General features: G+C 37.7%; 1 protein-coding gene across 7 annotated transcripts in view; it reads left to right on the plus strand.

Annotated features, from left to right (window-relative positions):
- GAB1 (GRB2 associated binding protein 1) overlaps positions 1-25,415 on the plus strand; it is a 145,141-nt gene that overhangs the window by 113,217 nt on the left and 6,509 nt on the right. For 5 of the 7 annotated variants that reach the window (XM_073341224.2, XM_073341220.2, XM_073341221.2 and 2 more), the window contains 3 exons: positions 3,007-3,080; positions 3,265-3,568; positions 22,391-22,480. In XM_073341224.2, the coding sequence (XP_073197325.1) occupies positions 3,007-3,080; positions 3,265-3,568; positions 22,391-22,480 (468 nt within the window). The remainder of the gene's footprint in view (positions 1-3,006; positions 3,081-3,264; positions 3,569-22,390; positions 22,481-25,415) is intronic. The other 2 variants (XM_073341226.2, XM_073341222.2) reach the window with 1 other exon arrangement.

Genomic DNA, 25,415 nt, shown 5'->3' on the forward strand with positions numbered 1-25,415 from the left:
CCGGGGAATCAATGGATGTCACAAAACTGGCATAGTCAACACTGTGCTGCCCCTCCACCCCACACAACCACCGCTCTGCAAATGGGGTGCCTTGGGAGTGGGGTGGAGCACATGAAATCCAGCTGGCTGCTACTGGAAAAACAGAGCAACTCAGAAGCTGTTCTAAGTTACACCGGGGCTGATCTGGTTTTAGCCATCCCAGATTGGGGGATCAGAAAAGTGGTTTAGAGCCACTCTTCCACCTCCCTCCTCAACTGGTGCTGAGTTTATACTTGACATGGCTGACACCTGAGCGCTGTATATATGTTTCTTCTTTAGACCAGTACTTCTTGCTCTTCAAGATTGTGACAGGGCACTCTATTCGCTGTAGGATAGCTCCTCCTCCTGGCTGTTCTGGGGATTAGTTCTGCGAGGCAGACTCCCCTTCTGCCAGCTGCACTCTGTCTCTCTGTCTGCAGCCCCTGTCGCTCCAGGAGTTACTGCAGCCTCAGCCCTCCAGCCAAATCACAACGGTTTCCCCTTCCTGGGTGATTTTTCAAAGTCTCTTGCCACAAAAGCGCATGAGGCAATCCTCACGTCCGCTGCCCTGGCAATGTGACTCCAGTAATGTCTCAGACAGTCTTCCTGTTCACTGCCCCATGGTGCCGCTCCCTGAGTGGCTGGTAGGGGAACCTGGGCCCACCATGTACTATGGATTCCAGCCCAGGGACCCTACAACACACAGCCAAGGTCTGTTCAGTCCCCAACCTTGCAGCTTGCTCCGTGGGCTGCTTCCTACCCTGCGTCCCACAGGCTCTCTTGTCCACTTCAGTGTAGACCCTTCTCTGAGGGCCAGACCTCCCCAGGGTTGTACTCTTTCCTTGGGTTCCTTCCTTCCCTTCCTACTAAAGAGGAGGTCACTGCAAACTTCCTCCCGGAAGCTTTTTCTGATGCCAACTTCCTATGTTTATGCTAGCTCAGCCCACCTTTGCTCAGGTGAGCTTCTCTATAATCAGGGCTTTCCACTCAGCCTATATCTCCCTCTTTTGCTGCTTAATTGGCTGCTTGGGCTCACCTGGTCTAATTCATTCCTCTCAGAACCAAAGCGGGGAGTACACCCCATCACAAAGGTATTGAAGGGTGGTCTTCAGACACCAAGCTTGTTACTACTAATATTTTTCCAATTAAAGATAGTCTTCAAAAGGAAAAAGCGTGTAGCTGTGGAAATAAAAGAACTTAAACTCTGGAAACAAAGTAGCAAAGCATAGGGGGTCTTCATTAAGGATATCTCTATTACAAAGTATCATTAAAATCCTAGAAATCTTTTAAAAAAGAGGGTCAAATAGTGGAGAATTAATTCTGTTCGTTATTATCAAGTTCATTAAAGGAGTTTAACACTTGACTTTTTTTATATCAATCATTCAGTATAAGGTTAGTTTCTAATGGCCCCATCTCGCTCCTATTGAGGTAATTAGAAAGAGTCCCATTGACTTCTGTGGGGACTGTTGTAGGCCCTATGAGTCTAGATAAACCCATACCTTTATTTCTGCTGGTATAAAAAATATTTTTACCTCCATATGATTAAATATATGTAATGCAGTTTGTCTAGAAAAAAATGGAAATATAATAATTAAAACATGTTTGTATTTCTGGACTTTAAAGTATACTTATTATTTTTCATATGAGATTTAACACATTTTTGGATATTTCTTAACATCCATCTGCTTCTGCCTAAGGAAAAACTTGCTACTTACAGTTTTTCTGTCTTTTTTCTATTTCAAGCTAAGATTAATTAAATATCAAAAGCAATATACATTTCTGTTTTTAATAACAATGGAAAGGCTGGGAGATGGAGGTGTTACATCTCCAGTCAAATATAGAGAAATCCATTCCATTAATCTTGTAAATGTCTCTGATGTTGCTCTAATGGATGTCTTAGCTTTCTGAGACAACTGAGCATAACAATGTAATGTTAATATAAATTATTAAACCAATTAGTGTAATATTAATTATATGTGAGGGATCTTAAAAGAGAAGTCCTTTGGGGAAAGGAATTGGGTAGGGGAGGGAACATTTTAAGGCAAAATACAAAAAAGGAATTGATGATATAGTTATACGGATATAATTTTAATGTTTTGTTTGATGGAAAGAATTAATTAGTATTTCAAAATTACAACATTTAAAAACAGACCTTGGCTGTGTGTTGTAGGGTCCCTGGGCTGGAACCCGTAGTAGAGGCAAGAACTAGAATTTCTGCCTCATTGGAAATATGTTTCATTCTGGTTGGAAATGTGGAATTTCACATGAAATGGAAATTTTCAAAAAATTCCATTTTGGAAAAACCAAAATGGATATTTTTGAAAATTTCCAGATTAGCTGGTCGACTGGTTTGCCAGTGCACCAGCGAGCCAGTTGGAGCTGGCCTGCCAAGTTGCTGGAGGCCCTGGAAGGCTGGGCTGGCAAGGAGATAGGCAGGTGAGCTGGCAGGAAATCAGGTAAGTTTCCTTTGAAAGTTTTGATGGACTTTACCTGTTTCCATGGAATGTTTTAACTCTGTTGAATCAGCAATTTCCAATAGAAAAGCATTCTGTCGAAAAACCTCTGACCCACAATTCTATTTTTAAAGTCACTTTTCCAAGTAGAACTGCATGTGAAACACTGAGATCTCAAAATCTGTTGTGATAGATATAGATCAAATATAAATATAGATCAAACAAAATATAGATATTTTGTACCATTTAGAATGGGACCTCCCAGCTTTTCAACAGGATGCATCAGTTGTTTCTGGCCCTGGAAAATGTCAGTATCAGATCTTTAAAGTGTGACTTATACAGTAGATAGAAGCTTTGCTGATAAGTAGTGCAGGCATCCCAAACTTAGGTTGGCAAAACCTTTATACCACGCTGCACCATCATATAGCAGATAGTAAACAACTACAGAAACTGTGGAAAACTGGTCTAATGTACGTACATGACAGGTACTGAGATGAGAAAATAAATACCTACTTTTACCCCTTTCATTCTCTAGATATTAGTTCTCAAGACTGCTATGATATTCCACGATCATTTCCAAATGACAGAGCTAGCTCACTGGAAGGCTTTGTAAGTATGATTTGATCTGACTTGAGACTATACTGACAAAACATTTGCATGTTCTGAGTTCTGTAGTACAAAACCAGGGTGTACACAGTATTTTTAGTAGATGAGATTAAAACATGAATCTGATTTCACAGCTGCTAGCATAACTGATTATTTTGTTGTTAAAGGAAATGTATGTTAATTCTAGAAAAACAGAAGCACGTTCACAGTGGGAAGTGTTTCAAGTGAAGAACTGGATGAAAACTATGTCCCAATGAATCCTAACTCTCCACCACGGCAGCATTCCAGCAGCTTTACTGAACCCATCCAAGACACAAACTATGTACCTATGACACCAGGCACATTTGATTTTTCATTATTTGGAATGCAAGTCCCTCCACCCGCTCACATGGGTTTCAGGTCCAGTCCAAAGACCCCTCCCAGAAGGCCAGTACCTGTTGCAGAATGTGAACCACCACCAGTGGATCGGAACCTCAAACCTGACCGAAAAGGTGAGAAAAACATGCTGTGGAAGTTGCTTTTACTCTATAATATAATGATTTAGTGGTTCAAATTTTCATACCAAAATCAAGATAGTATGAAATTATTGTTTTCCAAGAATTCAGACAAAAAAAAGCAGAACTAAGAATCTTAAGAAAGCATTGGTCATTTAAAATTACCTGAGTAATAAAACTGAATATTTCTGTAGGTTTAAAGATAATAGTTGTACATGTTTTTATTAATCAAGAGGTGGCACACCATTTCCTGTTATAAACTACAAAGTACCTGTAAACAGACTAAGAGCTGTGAGTTAGTTCTTATACATAATAGGATATAGATGGCCTGCTCGTTATGAAGGGAGACCACATTAACATTTTGATGAAATATATCTCCATAAGCATAGTAACATGTTACTAGGTAAAAGGGCAATAAATCATTGCATGATTTAATGATAAAATGGTTCTTACATTTCTCTTTTAGTGTTGTTTTAGGCATATGCTGTTGCTGAAAATATTATTGTTACAGTGTCTCAATAATTAATTGTACCATGGGAGAATGAATTGCATGTTTGTGTCCTGCTGCTTCTAACAAATCCTATTAAAAGTACCCAGTGGTTATAGAACATTTCTTATTTAAATTTTCTTTTAACTAATGAAAAACATGAATATCTACATTAAATGTAGAAATGTTAAATAATAAATAACGTTAGGCCTTACTGCACTCAGTAAAAGCAAGGAAATTAGACCCTCCCTGCTCATTCTCAGTTCACAGTTGGGACTGCCCATCATCTTGACTTCAGTGCTTGCGTAGTACAGAATCACATAGGAAGCAGATTAGGTTGTTGGCCAGGAAGTTGCAATACAACCCTTGGGATCCAAATAGAGCTCAGAGGCTACTAAATCACACCAGTGCAGGGCTCTCAAGCTGCATTTGCCTCACACTAAGAGCTGGATGCCAAGATGTGGCCCTAAATGTCAAGTAATGCCTGTGAAGTGCACTGAGTTAGGATTGATTCTGAATTTCCCTGCTTTTATGGAGATTGCTAGATCTTAAATATCTTAACATTTAAAAACATTTCCGTTTTGGTTTTAAGAGCTACTTAATGTGTGGGAGACACTGTAGTGTGTTTGAGGAAGGTACAGCAACTTCAGTGACAAAAGTGCATGAGCAAAAACAACTAATCAACCAATAAACCAAAAAACAGAATTTAAGAGAAGTCTGAGAAATGGGCCCAAACGCTTACCTTACTTAAAGGTTAATCCCCTGTAGCATTCCTATAAGATGTTAATTTCCATGCAGCATTATGGTGCACTGGATTTACTTTCCTTTAAAGGAAGTTATACTCTTGGGACTAAAATAGTCCCTCTTCAAAAACAAATAAAAAGTCTTTCTCTTGTAGTGTGTAGATGTGAGACATTTGCATAGAGAGATCAAAGCAGCTTATGATTTTCAATCTCACTGTAATGTTTCATCAATATATGGGCCTTGTAGATAAATGGTTATGTCATTTTTTGCATGCTGAATAGTTTTTTTCAGACTTTGAAATTTGTAATTTTCTTTTCTTTGCAAGAAAATACAAAAAGACATTAGCTCATAAGATCAAATATCAGCAAGGTTGGTTTCTAAATATATATAATTTGAAAATGAGTTTCTTAAATATCTGAAACCAATAATATTTACCAGCTTGAAAAATGGCTGAACTGATGTACATGTATTACTTTAGGGAAGAAATGTAATCTGTGCTTAAAAACTCACATGCCCCCAAAATTTTAGTAATTTAAATTTTCAACTGGTATATTTTGTGGAAGCAGCCAGTGATCTGACTAACACTGATGCTGTCAGGATGATGAAGTAGAAGATCTCTGCATAAAATGGGAAGTGCCAAGTCCTGTAGCTGACTAGCAGTGTTCAGAATACAAAACATAGCCTTCCTCATAATCTTGACTTCCTGCTCACATCTAACTGTTTTCATGTTGCCCGACAATAGTTACCTTTAACTGTTAAGAAATATTTGACAGTAACACACTGAAAAAAATTGATATTGGAAAATATTTTTTAAATAAATACAATTGATATTGGAAAATATTTTTCCAATTTTAATTAAATAAATTAAAAACATTTTTCCTTGACTTGTTAGTTTGCCTACTTTTACCAACATAGCTTGTATTGACCTTCACAAAAGGTCAATCTCTATACTAAAAAGTTTGCCACTTTATTGTTGGCAATACAGTGCAACCACATAGATCTCTGATAAAGAGATGTTGCTTTTTTGTATCTCTTCTTGAAATGACAGCATTCTAAAAAATGATATCATCAGCCGAATCTGGGAAAGCACTTAAACATGTTAAGAATCTGAGAAGTCCTGTTAACTTCAATGAATGGAGAAAGGAGATCATCAGGTTTACTGATATACTAATAAGTGTACTGTTCTACAACACAGCTCATGTTGATTGGCTCTGCCCATTTTCTCCTGGCAAGGATGGCCTTTATAAAACAGCTTGAAAACAAATTAGTTTTATTTTTTTAAAGAACTTGAGTTTTCATTTAAAAATTATATAATAGTCAAATACTGCCAACTATTTGTAAAGTAAAACTATATCCATCAGAAGAGTAAAATTTACAACAGTAAATTTTTAGGAGATGAGGGAAATGGGAGAAAAGGGGAATATGCTTTAAAAACAAACAAACAAAAACCCTGATTTTGTTAACCAAGGATAATAATATGTCTGATTTTATCACTGTGAAATTTTACCTTATTTACTAACCCATAAAATAAATTCAGTCTTATAAACTAGTTCTCTCCCTTCTTGAATATGAACTTATTTAAACATTCCAGTTAGGACAAAAAGTCCATGTTCTAAGTCGTCATATCCTTTTATTGTGAATGGTTATAACAAATAGTGATAACTGGGGTATTTATTTTGTCATATTTAAATGTCAACAGATGAAATTCCCACCCTATAGAATATTTTTGAGTCATTTCAAGTGCCATTAACATAGCACAAAACTACTATAAATTTCCGTGGTCCTTCGTATAACTGAAACGAGCATACTTTACAAAGATTTGCCATGCAGCTTTTTCAACCTTCAAGTTATTGTAGTAACTTCTCCTAGCACACTGTTTCTACACTTGTAGTTTAAAAGTATTTTGACAGAATTCCATTTTGAGTTACTCCAAGTACCTAGAGGTTAATGGACAGGCCAGGCATTTCAAGAAAGCCCAGCCAGAATTAGGAAAAAGAAAAAAAAATGTGAGGAATGTGGTACATAAAATGTTTGTTGAGTTTTCATTTTAAGTATGGAGGAATTTCAGTGTGTAACCTGTGCTTGTTTAAAGAATTTCTGTTGGAATGTACTACTATTTCTCTAAAAGAATGTATCACTGCAGAGATCCACAGTGTTGGGTTATAAGGCCTCCAGAAATTTCAGGACACCTTCTCCTATCTAAGGAAGCAGCTGTGAGCCGTAACTGTGTATGGATAGCTACAATTATTTCTATAGGGAGAAACTTTCATAGCATCCGATCATCAACTCCTTTTTCTCTGGTACTGATGGTAAAGTTTCTTATTTAATGAGAAACATTGGTGCCTTATGTAACTTTTACAATAATATATGTAATCTTGTTCCTTTAGTGATATATTTAGCATGGAGCTCTACATCCATGTAGAGTCAATTGACTTTAGCAGGACCCCCACATGAGCACAGGGAACCACGCTAGTAGATACCATTGCAGGATCAGGCCTAAGGTTGTTTCATCTTTCCATTTTAAACCCCTGTTCCTAATGGGTTTTTAATAACTGTTAAGAATGTACTCTGCTGAGACTTGACATACCTGGTTCTGGCCCAGAATTGTGGTGCTGGATCAGGAGTGTTAAATTTGGGGAAGATTAATTTTTTAAAGGCATTTCCTATTTTCAACTGTACATTCCGATTGCTTGGTTTTGGGAGGGGTAAGTAGAGCTTGAGTCTCAGTTCATATGCACCCCTCCTGTTCTTTGGTCCACATGGCAATTATTTTAGTTTGACCCAAATTTTTACATAGATGTGCAGATGAAACAACAATATTTTAAACGGCAACTAGTGTTTACTCCACTCAGTGAATTTTTACAATGCTAAAAATAATCTGTGGGTAGTTCAGAAACATTTTCCCTCACATTCTGTGTTTAAAATAACATTAAGGTCATGACCCACACTAATAAGGTAATGGAAATTCACAGATAACAAAATGCCACATGCTTTTTAGTGTTGTTGAGTTCCTCTGTCTACAGATTCCTTTGACTTTTTTTTGAGAACCAGAAGGTTTTACAGGATAGTAATGGGCTAAATCCTGGACTCACTGGAGTCAGAGTTCTGCCATAGAATTCAATGAGACCAAAGTTTGGGGCAGTAATTGGAGATATTTACCCCTGTTCCCTGCCCCTTCCTCCCCACCCCCCAATCTATTTTGTGGAAATTAGGTTTGCAATGTTATATTGCTTCCTCTGGTTCCACCATCTCTGTGGACCTACACGTTAACCAACAGAGACCTGGCCCTGTTAGTGGCTAAAAGAGAGTGGGCCTCTCAGGCATAAACATCGGAACATTTAGACACCTTTTAGACATTTTCTCAATGCTAGTTCTTAGGAAATAGTACAATGTTGTAAAAGAGGGTTTAATAGGATGAAGAAGGGGTGTGTTGTGGGTGGTGTTATCCATTTTGAATCCTTGATAATTAATTCATATTAAATTAATAACCTAAAATTCGCCAGCATATATGCATACTAATATACACATGAACACCCATCCACCCCTTCAGATAGCCGGGGACCTAGCAGTCTGCAGACTTCTTATTTGCAGAAGTGTCCCTGAGGCAAGAAGAAGAAGCTGTGAACTGAGTTAGGCTATGCCTGTCATACTGTTTCCTAGGTTAAATTTATTTGGTCAAAAAGGATTAAATAGTTTGGGGTTATAGTGCATCGTATATAACACCACTCCCTCTCCTGGCTCAAAGCTGCTCTCACAAACGGGGGAGCTTTCAATAAATTCTGGAACCTTCGAAAGCCCTTTTGAAGCATGACTGGAGGTCTCATGACCCAACAGCCTGGATCAGTTCAAGATACAGCCTTCAGAGAAGTGTAACAACAGGTAAGTGATATACTCTTCGGGACAAAATCCAGAGTATTTAGCCACCTGTGTGTTTTCTGTACTTATCTGAACTGAATTTGAAAAGTATGTTTTTAAATGTTACTTTAAAAGACCAGTCTTTCGCATTGTATTTCTTTTGTAGTCATTGTGCTTTTTGCTGCTCTAGTCTGCTATAGTTGCATGTAGTGGTGATGCTAAATTGGAAGCAATATTGCTAGCAAAATGGGATTTGCCTTTAAGGAATCTTGTTTCCATTAGCACAACTGGGTGGTTTTCCTCTGAATTTAAAGGTATTTGACTAGCTTGGCCTCAAGCTGTACTATGACATCTTAATTCTTTGAGACTAGCAAGCACTCCTTCCTTGAAGTATGATTTATTAAAACAAAGGAAAAGCAGAAGGAAATGTACCCAAATGTAAGAGAGAGTGAAGAAAGAAGTTTAGGAATAGAAACAGGAATGACTCCTTGTTGACAACTCTACTTCGTTTTCTCTTGTCCTCTTCAGTGCAGTTGAATAGACCAAAAAGCATTGTGACAGTGTACTAGAGTTTTAAGTAATATAGTCCACAAAATAGAGAAGATTAATTGATGGTTTAAAAAAAAACCAACTATTTACATAGTGCCATAAAGGTACATGGCTTTTTAAGCCAATTAGAAGACCGGGGTGGAAACCTGGCATAGCTCCCATTGACTGAATGATGCCAGGATTTCACCCCAGGTCCAGTATCAGGAGGAGCTTACAGTCATGATAACGAAAACAGTCATCTAAGTGATCTGTAAAAACCTGACATGATTTTACAACATGATTAACAAACAAAAAAAGGGTGTATGTTTAAGAAATCTCAAGACTGACTCAGTTACAGAGCTGTATACCTAGCTCTCTCTCCATCAGCAGACTTCAAAGCGCTTGACAAAGGGGTATGCACTCCTTTTATTCCTATTTTCCAGATGGGTAAAATCAGGCATGGAAATACTAAAGACTTTTTCAAAGTCATACACGTGAAGCAGTAGGAGAACCACACATAGAATCCAGGTCTCCTGACTCCTAGCTTGACGTGTCCTGTTCTCTGGAACTTGTTGCTTCCCAGGAGAATTCAGTAGTTAACTATTCCTTGACTTCCTTTTCTGAGAAGTGAATGCCTCTGTATCAGGGAAAGAACGCCTGAGAGGAGAAATCATGTTCTTTCCTCTAACAAGGCTTGACGAGAACCTAGAGTTACAAGACCAAAACTAGATGCCAAAGTAGAGTAATTTAATGTCTTCTCTTTATTTTATTATACTTGAGGAAAGTGTGAAAGATAATTTACCTCTTTCAATTTCATGTGACAAGTAGAAATTGGTGAAAAAACATTAAATAAAGGCTAGCACAAATGTATCCTATATTATTATTATTTTTTTTTAAGATGCTAAAAAATTATATTGAGATTGGCATCTAAATCTGGATTTTACTGAATCAGAAAATATGTGGGCTACTATGTAGTTTTTCTGAGTATATTTGAAAGGCAAAGTATATCTCTGACACTGAAATTAAGCATTAAACTGCACTGTACAGTAACTTGAAGTAGGATCCTACTTAAAAGCAATATAACTTCTTTTTTTCTTTTTTTTTTTTTTTTTGAGTGGGGATGTCTGCTTATTGACATCTCTTCACTGAACATTTACTCTATAGAAGCTTCCAGTATTTTTTTTTGAATGTGGTTTTAGGTGTATGGTCATCCTTTGAAGAAGGGAATTTTATATGAAACCTCTCTCATAGATGATAGTTGTAAGTACTGCAATTGATTCTGACCTTGCCAGTCTTCCTCACCCATGGTTGTGTGTTGCTTTGTACAGTACATATGTTTTTTAAAACACAAACACTCCCTATTCTGTTAGGAAATTCTGGAACCCTGATTAATTATGAAACTTTGTTACAAATGTCCCAGTGTACAATTTCCTTGTGACATATTTGTATGCAGTTTGAACAATATGTACGTTTTGATATAGCAGGAGCAGCATCATAAAATAAAATGTAAAGTGGCCATGTGGCATTTATGTCTTTCACCATCTGAGCCATTGTATTATTGAACCACTAAAATATAATGTGGAATATCCTTGAAGTGTGGTTTTAGTCTGAAAATGACTTTGTTCAAATACCATTTAAGATCAGATCTCCTCACTTTACATATAAAAAAATGATTTTTTGTTTGTTTTTTTACTTCCTACTTGCAAACTCAATCTGAAAGTCAAGCCTAAATTCTTTGTTACCTATACATCACAAATTCAAAATCCATGCATTCAAAATTCACAAGAACTTAAAAAATAATTAATGTAGGGCTCTGTTTGACTTCTGGGTTTTTTGCCTTTCACACTGTCAAGCTTTTTTGAAACCATGATATCTAGAAATGTACTTACTTTTGAAAATGAAAGCTCACATAACATGACATCAGAGGTTGCAGCTTTAAGAAAATGACAAATATCACAAGACTTCTAGTAAAATCACCAGAGTGGCAGCACTGCAACAGTGAGAATTCCTCATTCAGAACTAACAATTTTGATTATGGTGCATGAGCTAGAGTAGAATCCAGCTCGCTCTCCAAGAGTTTCATTGGCACTGTAGCATTAAAAAGTTGTAAAAATTATTGTTAGTCAGCTTTGATTTAGTTCTAGATTCACACAGAGAGCAGATAAGCTGAGTAAGAATCTGCCAATTCTTATAGTTTATATAGATTATATAATTTTTATAACTGTTGTAGTCATTTTTCAGAGTAGGAATACAGTTTTAAGGATACATTCATTTAACTTTTTGATTATTTTGTAGAGAAAAGTATTTAATCCTTCTAATTGTTTCTGTCAGTTCTACTTGTTCAGTCAAGGTGGGGATTGTTTTTGTTAGAGATATAAAAAAATACTCTCTTTTTTTTATTTATTTATTGCCTTCTCCCTGATACCTTTCACTAGCATCTGTTGGCCCCAAAAGCAAGCACTTAGAATTGAACCCAGGTTTCCCCTATGGCGGTGCAAAGTCACTACTGTAATACTAGGTTAGCTTCTAAAGAGTAGTTTTAAATGTAATTTATTTGCTGTTTACCTAGCTCATTGCCAAGATCCAGCAATTCTTAATTTTCAGCTTGGTGGTATCAGCTTTTAATTTCTGTTACAAAAAGCTGAAGGTGGAAGATTAAACAGTTCCAAGTTAAGTGATTTTTTTTTTTTAAATTCCAGCTAAATGTAGTCCAGCGGTGAGTGAAGTTCTGCTAAGTGTTAGATGGATGGAGAAGAAAAAAGCATCAAATAAAGAAGGCCTAGTTTTAAAAAAATTTAAAAACAACATAACTTTTCAGGCTGTATTTTACTAAATGTTGTTAAAAACTATAGTGTGTACCTGAAAAGTCTTGACACTGACAGGAGGAGGAATGAAGGAATGTTGGTAGCATTTTCCCCCCTTGGTATTGTTTCTCTCTCCTCCCAATGTATTTATATAAATAGGTATTTTGATGTCTGTGGTTTTTAAATAAAATGAAGCAGGTTAGCCCTTTCCACATCCCCATTGGAATGTTCTTCCTTATGTAGCCTTAATATGATGCTTGATTTCTCAGGAAAAAGTTCTCTTTTCAAGAAGGTTTGCCATCTCACACATTGATATAAAACCCAAAGAGCTACCTTAAGTTGACATCCCACATGCTTTATTCTCAGTGAAACTCCAGAATCATTGACCAATCACCCCCTTGAAGCACTGTGTACTTGGGACAATATAAAATAATTGTTGTGTGATTGAATGCTTTCAGTTCATCACATTTTTAGGCTTAATTAAATATGGACATATGTAGTGTGAGTAGCAGAGTAGAGCTGTTCGAATAGTGTTTGAAATACTATTCTTTGATTAATTTCATTCGTATTCACTGAATAGTTGTTGTGGTATTTGGCAAATATTTTATGGATCGGTGAACCCTAGATCAGAGTTACAGTTAAAAGACTAGTTTGGATTCAGATTTTTCCCTTTCTGACTCATTCTTCATTTCTGGAGTATCTAAAAGTATCTTTGATGCTGTCAGAAATTTTATTTGGAGAAAGTAAAGACAGTTAAAAGAACTGGAGAGTCTGGAAGTGACTCTATCTCAAAAAGAACTATTTTATTCAGAATGATACAAGCATACATAACTAACTGATCTCTAGCATTGTTGGATGCCCTCAGGACAAAGGGTCAGTACAATCCATCTCATACCACTCACCAGACTTGAGAAACAAATTATTCTATTTCCAGGGTTGGCCCTAGACCAAATGGCATCCCAGGCCAGGAGCATCTTCAGCATCCCCTTCCTGCCACTTGTTAAACTTTCCTGAATGCCATTTTTAAAATTGCATTTATTACCCATTTCACAACTTTGATGCACGATTTGCATGCATGATTTATCCCTGACATATACGACAATAAATTTGCACACTAGGATCTGTAAATCTGTATTTATTCATGTCATATATAGGAAATAATTTCTTTTTCCTCTAAGCTTACAGAAACTTTATAATTTTAAGAATAACTGAAATGTACTACATCAAGAAATTGAACTGTGCACCAGCATTGGGTGGGCCATTGTTAACTTGTGTTACGGTAGGTGACAGCCTCAGAATGTTAACCCTAGTCTGTTAGTTCAAAAGGTTGCTTTTCTCCCCTTTGCCCTCGCAAACTGAAGCACAGCATCAGAGAAATCCAAAGACTGGCCAATGGCATTTTCAAGTGATAAAACAGCAAATGATATCAGTCTCTCATTGGCCATCAATCCATTGAAGATACGTTTTAATGAGCTTGAGCTTTGAAAAACTGCGCTCATCACTTGCAACTGTGACCAGCAGCATGAGCAGAATACACAAAGCTATCCACACATTACGAAAAGTGTCCTTCAGCTCTGCATCATGAATGAATTGAAGAACTTGGAGTGGAGAGTGCTTCCCATGTGGCAAAATGTGATGGATGTTGTCCAATTTGGCATAGAGGTCTTTATCATTGATGTCAGAACATTCCCCATGTGTCAGCATCTGGTGAAGGTCTGTACAATTGTTCGAGTGTTTTCCTGTCCACTGGTAGCTTCCTAAGGTCATATTAAAAAAAAAACAGGTCTTTTCATGGTGCTTCATTTATCCAAACCTTTCTTCAGTGGACAGTTGAGCAGTGTCAACAAGCGAGCAAAAAAACTCCCTCTTGAATTTTTCTTCTGAGCTTCCCATCATCTCATCTCTGCCCTCATAACCAAACTCTCTACTTCCGAAGAATGCAAGTTTCCTTTGAGACAGGCTCAATTCCTACGTTTTCCGCCATTTCTTTGGCAACAGTGATGCCATCTTCGAATCCGTTGTCTCTGTAGGCCACAATGAAATCAAAGCAGCTTCTCATCAAAGTAGTAGCGGTTGCGATGTCCATCAACTAAATCTGTAGTGCCTTGTTGACAACGTTTACTTGGAACAGGATATTGTGCCAAACCACAACTGAGATCAGAAATTTGAAGTCAATGATCTGGTTTGCCAGGCTTTGCTCCTTGTTGGATTCCAGCGTCGGCTTTATTCAACTGCGCCAGTTCCATCAGGGCGTTGTCAACCTCAATTACTTGCTACCTCAGTTGCCTTATGCTGTCAGTGAGGCTCTCCCAGCAAGTGTCACTTAGTGACTTCATGGTCATATTTGTAATGTCTGTGAGGATCTTACACCTGATAGTTGATGCTGAAAACAGGATGTATATCCTTTGCAGTACTCTGAAGAGAGATACTGGATCTAAAGAAAATGACGCTGCATCTGACACAACCAGGTTGAGGGGATGGCAGCCACAAGGCATGAAGAAAGCTCTTGATTGAAAGCAAGGATCTTTGCCTGGACACCACCGTTTCTTCCCGTCACATTCATGCTGTTGTCGTAGCCTTGGCTGTGGCAATCCTGAACTTTTATTTTATTCTCATTCAAAATGTTCATAAACAGTTCTGTTAGGCCTTTTCTAGTAGAGTCATCCACAGACTAGAAACAGATGAAGTGTTCCTTTACTTGGATACAGCCATCCTCGTCGTCAACAAATCGTACCGTAAATGACATCTTTTCACTATAACTAATGTTATAGTGCAGTCCATTGTTACGGGTAGCATTTCGCTTTGCCAAGCTTTGTTATCAAGCACTTTCACTGCCATAAGGTCAGTCCATTCATTTTGTTTTGCGGCAGTAATAGTTCATAGCTTCTTTACGATCTAATCAGTGTACGTGCTCACGCATGACATTGTCGTATTTCCCAAGGAGCTCTACCAAACCAAGTAAATTACCATTTTGTTCAGTGAACAGCTTATCTGACAAGCCCCGGAAAGCCAAATTATTCTTTACAAGGAAGAGGGTAATTGAGATCAGACACTTCAGCACATTCTTCCAAAGCTGGGTTTCTACATTAATAATACGCAGTTTTCTGCATCCATGCATTTTTCAGCTTGAGCCTGGATTTGACCTCCATCCATTTGGAGTAGGCTGTAAAATGGCCAGGTGACTTTTCATGTTGCTTCAGAGCATCGGCTAAGTTATGCCAGTAATTGTACGTGGAAAGTGCATTCATGTCAAATATTTTGCAATAAAAACAGAACCCTTCGTCAGTCGATTTTGAGTAAACTAGCCAATGCCAATTCAGTTGCTCACCATTTTTGAGTACTCTTTCGCAATGTGACTTTGAGAAGTGTTGTTTCTGCTCATTTACTGGAAACATCATATCCTGGATTTTTCCCGGCCCATTCAAAGCTGTATGATCAATATCAGTAGAGTTTAGGAGTGCTAGTCATAAAGCAGGATCTGATGTATCGATTTGTGGTGTGCAGTCTTTCTCCTTGCTGTTTCTGTCATCATGCAAAGCTGATTTTTCTTTATCATTTCACTCCTTTTCATGTGAGCCACATTCTTGTTTATCATCACTCTCCTTTACGCCGCCAGGAAAACTGGACAATTCTCCATCAGTTTCCTCACATTTCCATTCTTTATCTTCAGGTAAATCTGCTAATTCCTTAGTAATAGGGCTTCCATCATTTATGCTTCACTTCTCAATTTCTTCTGCACTGAGATCATCGCTACTGTCTATGTTATTCTGTTTCAGCTATTTTCCCATCAAATTTGCCCCTTGCTGCAAACTAGATTGCAGTTGAGCTTTTTGCTTCCTGTACTCTTGAAGTCTTTTTTGGGAGCATCTTTTATTTTCTAGGGGGGAAAACAGACAATAGTAGGGAGAGCAAAAGTCGATGTTTCACAGTCTTAAAAAGTCATCAAACATTACGTTTTAAGCGTGGCAAAAGAAGGGATAGTATTTCTTTTATATTGTTGTGTAGATGGGGTTCAATAGATGTCAGAGATATCTCATTAAATATGTCCTTTATTAGCGGCTACTTACATTCTTCGAGTCTTAAAACACAATATCGCACCTGGGCTCTCACTTCACTTCACGTCGATCTTATATCTCACTGACTGACAGATGATGCCTCACCCCCTATATACCCGCAAGGGCATGTCAGACAACATTCTAGGAGGTTCAACGAAAATGTAGTTCTCAGAAAGTCTGGCATGTTCCACAAGATTCTACAGAGGTCCAGAACATTCTAGGAGGTTAGTGAAAAATGAATCCATGTACAGAATACCTGAAACATTTTACTTCAAACATTCTATTTCCCCTTTTGTCCCTAATAACAAAAAAAACACTCCAAGCCTGTTGGCCCCCAAGTCCAACACCCCAGGCGGTCACCTGGGTTGCTTGCCCCTAAATCTGTCCCTGTCTATCTCCATTCTGTCTCCGATGCTATTAGAAAAATGAATACGAATTCTGTGGAACAAAGGGCCAGCACCTTTTACTAATCACATCCACCCTTGGCAGTAGATTGTTGTCGAGGAAACCATGATGCAAAAACAGATCTAGAAGTTGTCAGAGTTCTGTGTATTTAGAACCACGTGCCTAGGATCTGACACTCCTTAGGAAAAAGTGTTTAACTAACCTCAGTTTTACACATCACGAGATGCCAAACCATGAAGTTTATAAAATAAGACTGAGCTGTGTGTTTCAGGACAAAGGAGTAGAAATTCCAGAATATTGTCCTGAATGCCAGAAGACAGCTGGCCCAAAGTAAATACAAATGTAAATTTCCGTTTCCTTTAATTAGGTTTTTGAAAATAGAGACCCAGAATTCCTGTTCCTTTTAACCCCCCTGGTCAGTACTTTTTGATAAGGGCAAAGCAACCGCCATTTGGGACACCTAATTTGCTGAATACTGGCTTTCTCCCCTCCATCTCCCACTCCAAATGAGGCAGTGGCCTAGAATTCCTATTTCTGATCTCTCTGTCTGGTTGTGAGGATTAGAGTCCTGTTGGTCGTGGCCAGGAAACTGCATTAACAGGGCATGTATTTCTATCATGTTGGTAGATTTACCTTTTTAATTTTAAGCCCTGAATTACTATGATATAAATGGCACTGGCATTTAAATGGAGTTTTTCTGATGCAACAAACCAAGCAGCCAACACTAAGTGGTCCAAAAATATCAGTCTTTAACAAAAATCTTAGATTTACTCTGTATTTGTTTTTCAGTGACAGTGTGCTGAGCTATACACAAAACTAATGACATTCCCTGCCCTGAAGAGCTTAAGTGTCATAAAAACCAAAAATGTTAGGTCGTTGCTGTTGTAATGAAAGATTGTGCCACTGTCTGAACGGTTGTACTTTTTGATGCTAGCTTTCTCTTCATGCTTACTACACAAGACTAAAAAAGAGAAATGTCATTAATGCTTCTACAAAAACAATGAGGAGTCTGGTGGCACCTTGAAGACTAACAGATTTATTTGGGCATAAGCTTTTGTGGGTAAAAACCCCACTTCTTTAGATACATCATCTTCTTGCATCTGAAGAAGTGGGGTTTTTACCCACAAAAGCTTATGCCCAAATAAATCTGTTAGTCTTCAAGGTGCCACCAGACTCCTCATTGTTTTTGTAGAAGCATTAATGACATTTCTCTTTTTTAGTCTTGTGTAGTAAGCATGAAGAGAAAGCTAGCATCAAAAAGTACAACCGTTCAGACAGTGGCACTTTAAGGTGCCACCGGACTCCTAGTTGTTTTTGTGGTTACAGACTAACATGGCTACCCCTCTGATATTAAGACTTCTGTTTTCAGTTTAAACCTTTGTTGGATACAAAAATAGTATGTGCCAGATGGGCTACTCCTGACAATTTCTCAGACAAAAGGAGCATTGGTCTGAAATTCTTGGAGGAGAAATCATGTGCGATGGGGTACACTCTGACAATAGATCCATAAGTGCTCTTTCTGTTTGACAGTTTTATTTACCACAGTTTTTCAGAAATCTACACTTTATTAGTTACCCTTCAGCCTGAAGTCCCATTGCACAATATTTGTATCCCAAAATAATTTATGTATGGATGAAGGGGAATCTGTATAGAGCATTACATTACCAACTTAAATTGCATTTTATTAAACAAATCTATTTAACAGTTACAAATATCATTGCTTATTAAAAACAAAAACTGTGTTCTCCATTTTTTTTTCTTTTGTACTCCACTAGTCTCACTTCTGTTTTATAATCCATTTCATTTATAGTCTTTTTAATTTTTGTTTCTTGCATATTAGTACAACATTGTAGTATCTAGTTGCAAATGCTCTAACATAATGTTTTAAATGTAAACAAAATTGTTTTAATTTTTTTTATTATTTTCATGAAAAATTTATATTAAGTTTTTGTTTAAAAATAATTTATAAAACTTAAATTTTGGACTTAAATTACCAGACAAATGCCCCTTAGACAATATGTCGGATCCTTTCCTTTGTTCTTAGTACCAGAGATTAAATGAGCCTAAATCTAGGCAATTTTGGAGCACAATGCAAACCACATTTCGTTACTCTCCCACCCACAATAAATAAAGCTGAAGGACAGTCCCTCATCTCTTAGAAGACAGTCACCAAGTCTCACTCTGCTCGGAAAGTAATCTACTGGAGTATGAGGTAATTGCTTTTTAAAAGCATCTTTTTTCTTAAAAGCAGCTTCTTAAAAGCAGCTTCCTGCAACTTGGAAGAAGCAAAGAGCTGACCCCACTATGGAATCCACTTTTCATCGACACTTAATGAAATCTAATTACAGTACTAAGATGCATCAGTCAGAAGCATGATAGAAAAATCTGAGATAGTGATAGAACTGATGTTTTCTGGGTAATTAATAGGAAGCCTTGAGACTAATGATGATAGGTGCATAGAAATATATATTTAGAGAGAGACAGAGAGGAATAATATAGAGGACTTTTAATGACAGAGCAGAGATCGTCTTTGTTTTTAATTTGTACAAAAATGTCTCCTACAAAAGCTTTAAATCTGACATATTGAAATAGTGGGACTGGGTCATCCTGGCAGTTTGGTAGCAGAACAATATGTTGCCATCAAGTCATTGTTTTGGCCCCAATCTCCTTTGATGGCAGGAGTTGAAAGTACTATGGATTCAGTATGTTCAGCTCTTGAGACATGGGAAAGCTCTTTGTGTTGCTCTTCCTGCTGCTGCATAGAGAATTTCAAAGCCCTTTGCAAACAATAAATTAAGATTGACGTAGGTAAGTGTATATACCCCGTATTACATAAACTGCAACATAAAAAGGTTGAGTAAGTTGCTCAAGACCACATAGAACATTAACAGAGCTCGAATTACAAGTCATGGTAGTGGGCTGGACACCTACCAGCCACATTAAAGATAGTTTATACAATATACATTGGTTAAATAATTTAATGAATCACTTACCTCTGCTAGGTTTCTCAGTGTTCTTTGGATCTGTGCTCCTTAGCATAAGTACAGAGTGAAGAATTATTATAAATTGATGCATTTTATTAGCCAAAATAGCTTTTAAAGTAGATTAAAAAAATTACAAAAAGCAAAATAAAGATGGTTAGATTCTAGTGTTCAAAGACAGAAAAATTGACCACAACGTGGAATGTTAGTTTTCAAGAGATAATAAATCAGTTAAATTAATTCACAGTTTTATCAAAATCTTCTTATAAAGGCAAACTTTTATCCTAGTTCTTTACTAGTAATGAGTGGGTGGGTGATTTGGCTATCAATGTGACTAGGTATACTTATTTATTTCCAATCAAGCTTATATGCCAATGGAATTATGGGACTGCTCACGTGAGTTCAACCAAGCAATTCTATGGTAGGATTTAGAAGTTTTGACAAGTTATTTAATTATCAAAGAGTGTAAATTCAGTTCTGAATTACCTTGTCCAGATGATACTCATAGCCAAGTTTTGCCACTGATACATGCACAAGACTGTCACACAGGAAACCCAGAACGTAACATGCAGGTAATAATTCTGAAGCTATTCTAACTCTTTTGGAATTTCATCAGTACCACCAGGTCTTACGCCACTTGAACCAAAGTTTCAAATAGTGGTTAAAATCTTTAGCTTACAAGACAATTCAAAACTCTTTTCTTCTTTGTCTAAGAAGTTGTCAGTTCTCTTGACTGCAAAATCTGTGATATGTAGGCTGAATGTTTTGAAACACTTAGCACATCTCACAGCTAACTTCCCAGGATATCATCCCCCATCCTTGAAGTATGGCCTACATTCTTTGATCCTAGATGTGTACATTTACATTTGGCCATATTAAAATGCAAATTGATTGCTTGCAGCCAGTTTACCAAGTGATCCCTATCGCTCTGCATCAGTGACCTGTCCTCTTCATTATTTACCTCTCCCCCAATTTTTGTATCATCTGCAAACTTAATTAGTAGTGATTATATATTTTCTTTCAGGTCATTGATTTAAAATGTTAAATAGTATAGGGCTAAGAACAGATACTGGCAAGCCCCCACTAGAAACAGACCTGCTCTATGATGATTCACTCTTTACAATTACATTGACCACATATGTATTTAAAATGGACAACCTGGTATTAACTATATGGAGTATTTTGTGGTCAGGTTGCTTAAGCAATTAAACTTTCTTGAAGGGGTCTATTACAGAATGCATTTAGATAGCTGTAATTTTCTAATATAGTTTCTTACATCTCAAACGTGTCAATTAAGATTTGTGTAATCTAGTAATAACATTATACTGTGCTGTATCAGATATTATAGCTTGAGCTCCTGTATCTCTATTTCAGATTTATAGATCTGAAGTATATACAATAGAAGAAAAAAGTAAAAGAGAAATTTACTTCACAACTTAGCAAGAGTTTGTAGTTAAGCCTATCTAGTTAGCTGTTGTAGTTACTCAAATCTGTGTGAAACATACTGAAACAGTATCTGCTGTTTGACCTGTTTGAAAGGATTAGACCTAAAGTATGTCAATATTCTGACCTATGTTTGGATGTTTTTCTTACTAATAATTTTAAATGTTAAGCAGTTATAAACCGATATAGTGCTGTCTTTTTGAGTCTGCAGCTAGCCTGAAACAAAAGCTGTGAACTCCCCGCTTTCCAGTCACTGCCCTCCACCAATCTCATTCCCTTTTAATTTGATGGTGACACTTTACAGCTTAACATTAACTATTTCATTGCTGATCATTTAAGCTGCTAGGACAGTGAAGGGAATGGTAATGAAGCCTATGGAGAGAGGGGGGAGATTTGGGATTTACTCCAGGGAGAACAATGCAGAGGGACAAAAGAAGGAGAGAGATAAAGACTAGGCTGGGAGAGGAGAAATAGGGAAAGGAAGATGGGTCAGAAAGAGAAATAAAGGTAAAAAATACAGTGGTCATAAAAGGTAGCATATCGTCCGAATATAACAATATCTATGAATACAACAGTAAGACGCTGAATAATAAATAGCTATAGGAAAAATTTGTGCCAAATTGTTCAAACCTGGATGCCTAAAGTGAGGTTTGTAAATAAGTGGGAGTAGCAGGTAGTAAGCACTTCTGAAAATTAGGACACTTCTTTATTTGCGTTCCTAAATATGGATTCAGGAGCCTGTCTTTCGGAACTCAGATCTGAAACGTTTGCCGTTATTTATAACATTAAGGCCACAGTCTATCTACTCTAGCTCTTTATGCAGACCTCCTGTTAACATCAATGGGAGTTCTTCTGGATCAGACGTATGCAGATTTAAGTTTATACCACAACCCATGGCCCATAATTAAACCTGGAATTAGACCTCTATAGAATGACTTTGACACCAAGAGAGAGTCATGTCTGCTTCCTCAGGGTCAGAAAGAAGCTTGATACAGGCCTTTGGGAGACAGGTCAGCAAATATAGTATGAAAAACACTGCCAAAAGACTTAGATGGAAGAAAAATAAAGGGACTTTGTGGGTTTTTAAGGATTAATGTAGTGGAAATTAATTTAAACTATCGTTTACCATTTCATTTTAACCTACATTTTAAAGGATAACCATTTTCCATATCTTGTTAAATGTTCCTCTAACATGGCAACTTTTTATACAAAACTACTTTTAAAAATTGTAATTCAACAGAAATGTCTTTTTTTTTTTTTTAAATAGCTTTCTACCTTTTAGATACATCTTACTTGCTTCAGACAAGCTTCTTGCATGCAGTGTTTTGTTCCTTTAAAGCGTGGTGCTTAAGCCCTGGCATGAGACCTAGATGGGCTGTAAAACTTTCCCTCAGCAGCTTGCTTATGCTTATGCAGTTAACCTTTCTGCAAGGGGTTCTGCTGCTTATTTATAGAGTTCCATTTTTCCAATCATAAAATGAACATTATATTAAGAGAGTCTTCTTTTTACCAATTAGGTCAAAGTCCTAAAATTTTAAGACCTAAACCACATGGTTTAGAGCGAACTGATTCACAAACCATAGGTGACTTTGCTACAAGAAGAAAGGGTATGTACTATAGCACTGCATGTTGTATGGGACTTTGTTTTTTAAAAAAAAGTATGTTTCTTTTAAAGGTTAAACTCTAATAAAGCACTGTCATTGCTAATGTTGTAATCTAAGATATTGGACACATTTTACTTACTAATCAAAAGTGTTTCCCATGCAGGGGAAAACATTCTTACATCCTGAATAATATACGTAAAGATTTACCAGAAATTAACACTTACACATACAAGTTTTGCTCTGTTCAGTTTATAGCTGCTCATATTTCAGATTTAATTTTGTATCTGTTTATTTAGAAACAAGGGTATGTGATCTACCAGCATGTTGTTTGAAATAACTTCTAATTAAGAGATAATATAAATGTCACAAGTTAATAATCTGCTGTTAGCTAAATGTCAAGGTGCAGTCAAAGAGATTGATCCTGTGACTTTCTATTAGTACAGTGATTTCATTTATATTTTTAAAATGAGCATTATGAAGGTGGAGTTGGACTGGTTTATTGTAGGCACTAACTGTGTCGGTATCCAGTGCATTCACATGGGCTAGGACAAATCACAAATGTCAAACTTTTTTTTTTCTTTTTTAAAAATCGTGCTTCATCGGGTGCATTTAAGGCCTGATTAAAAGTCCATTTAAATTGATAGACTGACTCTTGCTGATTTCATTGGGCTTTGGATCAAGACTTTACCACATTTCTAACGATACAGTAGTTGTACTTGGGCTGTTGAGTGCAGCTTCCATTCAGCCTCATGCCTTATAAAGCACTTGATCTGTGTTGATATCCATCATAGCCACTCATCCTGTTGTGTGCTTGTTGCTTAGGTAAGGTTCAGTTCTGCCACCCTAACTCACGTTGAGTAGTACCTTATTCCTTAAATAGTTCACAGAAATAAATTATTGGGATTTTTTTAAATCAGTGGGACTACCAGATAAATAAGCTGCTGCTAAGCATGAATTAAGGTGGCAGAACCTTGTTTATCATAAGTTATTGATGTATGCTGATACCTCTTGAGCTACTACATTTTAACTGCAGTAGAGAACAGTCTGGTGCGATTAAATCCAATAATTACTTATCTGTAACATTTCGATTTAAAAAAAAACATTTACATAGAAATCTGTACCAAGGGCTTACCTTCTTAGATAAAGTTCTATCCTAATAGTGCCTCAAAATAGTCCCCCTAGCTGTAATGAGTACAGTTCTGCTCCCCCTTATAAGACCACCTCTGTTAAGCAATTGATTTTTGTCAGTCCCACAAGTGGTCACTTTGACAGGTTTCACTGTGTATGAACTAGTTTTAAACTGGCTGATGTTTGATATTGGTAAGTAGGTTGGTCTTGGAGCAGTCAGATGGGCTGTCAACAATCCTGTGTAGCTGATATATAATTTTGTTTGTTTTGTAAAAAAAACCTCTAATAGCGTTCATAATAATTTCATAACTACCTTCTCAAAATAATATTTGTATTTTTAAATGGCAAGTATGAGAGAAATTAAGATTGATGATAAATAGACTTCCCTATAAGTCTTGCAGTACAGAAATCCATTGTTTTTTTAGGGCTCAAAATCACTTATATTTAATTTCAGTTTTAGTTTAAGGTGTGGTTCTACTCTGAAAATTATGTAAAAATGGCACCTTACTCAGAATCCTATTATCTGATTAATGGTGCTGGTATGTTTTTCTTCTGCTTTTCTCTCAAGTTAAGCAGTACAGAGAACTAAATCACCCATGGAAGAATGAGCTGGATTCTATTCTGACTCATGCCTCATCAATTTTGTTAACTAAATTCCAGTTAAAGCGGGTTGGGCGAACTACGGTCTGGGGGGCCACATCTGGCCCTTCAGACATTTTAATCCAGCCCTTGAGCTCCAGCTGGGGAGCAGAATCCAGGGCTTGCCCTGCTCATCACATGACGTGACTCTGCGGAGCTCCCGGAAGCAGCAGCATGCCCCCCCTCTGGCTGCTACAGGTAGAGGCAGCAAGGAGGCTTCGCACGCTGCCCCCGCCCCAAGCGCTGCCCCCGCAGCTCCCATTGGCCAGGAACCATGGCCAATGGGAGCTTCAGGGACGGTGCCTGCGGATGGGTCAGCGCACAGAGCCGTCTGGCCTTGCCTCTGCATAGGAGTCAGAGGGGGGACATGCCGCTGCTTCCAGGATCTGCTTGAGGTAAGTGCCGCCCAGAACCTGCACCCCTGATCCCCCTCCCATGCTCCAACCCCCTGCTCCAGCCCTGATCCCTTCCCACCCTCTGAAACTCTCGGTCCCAGCCCAGAGCACCCTCCTGCACCCCCAACACCTCATCCCCAGCCACACACCCCCACACACACCTCAATTCCCTGCCAGAGTCCCCTCCTGCACCCTGAACTCCTCATTTCTGGCCCCACCCCAGAGCCTGCACCCCCTCCCACACCCCAACCCCCAATTTCATGAGCATTCATCGCCTGCCACACTATTTCCATACCCGGATGTGGCCCTCGGGCCAAAAAGTTTCTCCACCCCGGAGTTAAAGGGCCCTCACTTTCACCTCTGCAGGCTTAACAATGGGATTGCAAATGTGTAAGTGAATGCAGAATTGGGTCTGCAGAGTCTTTATTATTGACAAAGGTCTATGATCCAAGAAAATATTTCAGATCTAGAGTTTGCAGGACTGGCAATTTTTAAATAAAAGGCTAGCAACCAATCAACCCTACCTTTTACTTGTGAACTGAGCCAATTTGATAAGTCATTGTGGCACAATAAACATAGAACCCTAGAGTGCCATTTTCAGATTCCCTTTTCAGAATAGAATCACATGTTAATATTCAGATTTCAAAATTCTCTAATAGTGGTCGCACTCATTGCTAGCAACATCATAATTATTTTGGAATGTTTATAATACAGACAGTGGTTCAGAAACCTCTTTCAGAAGTGAACATTTCCTGATAAGTGTATTTTGGGGTTTA

The sequence above is a fragment of the Lepidochelys kempii genome, chromosome 4, assembly GCF_965140285.1.
Source record: "Lepidochelys kempii isolate rLepKem1 chromosome 4, rLepKem1.hap1, whole genome shotgun sequence".
NCBI classification, from domain to species: Eukaryota; Metazoa; Chordata; order Testudines; family Cheloniidae; genus Lepidochelys; species Lepidochelys kempii.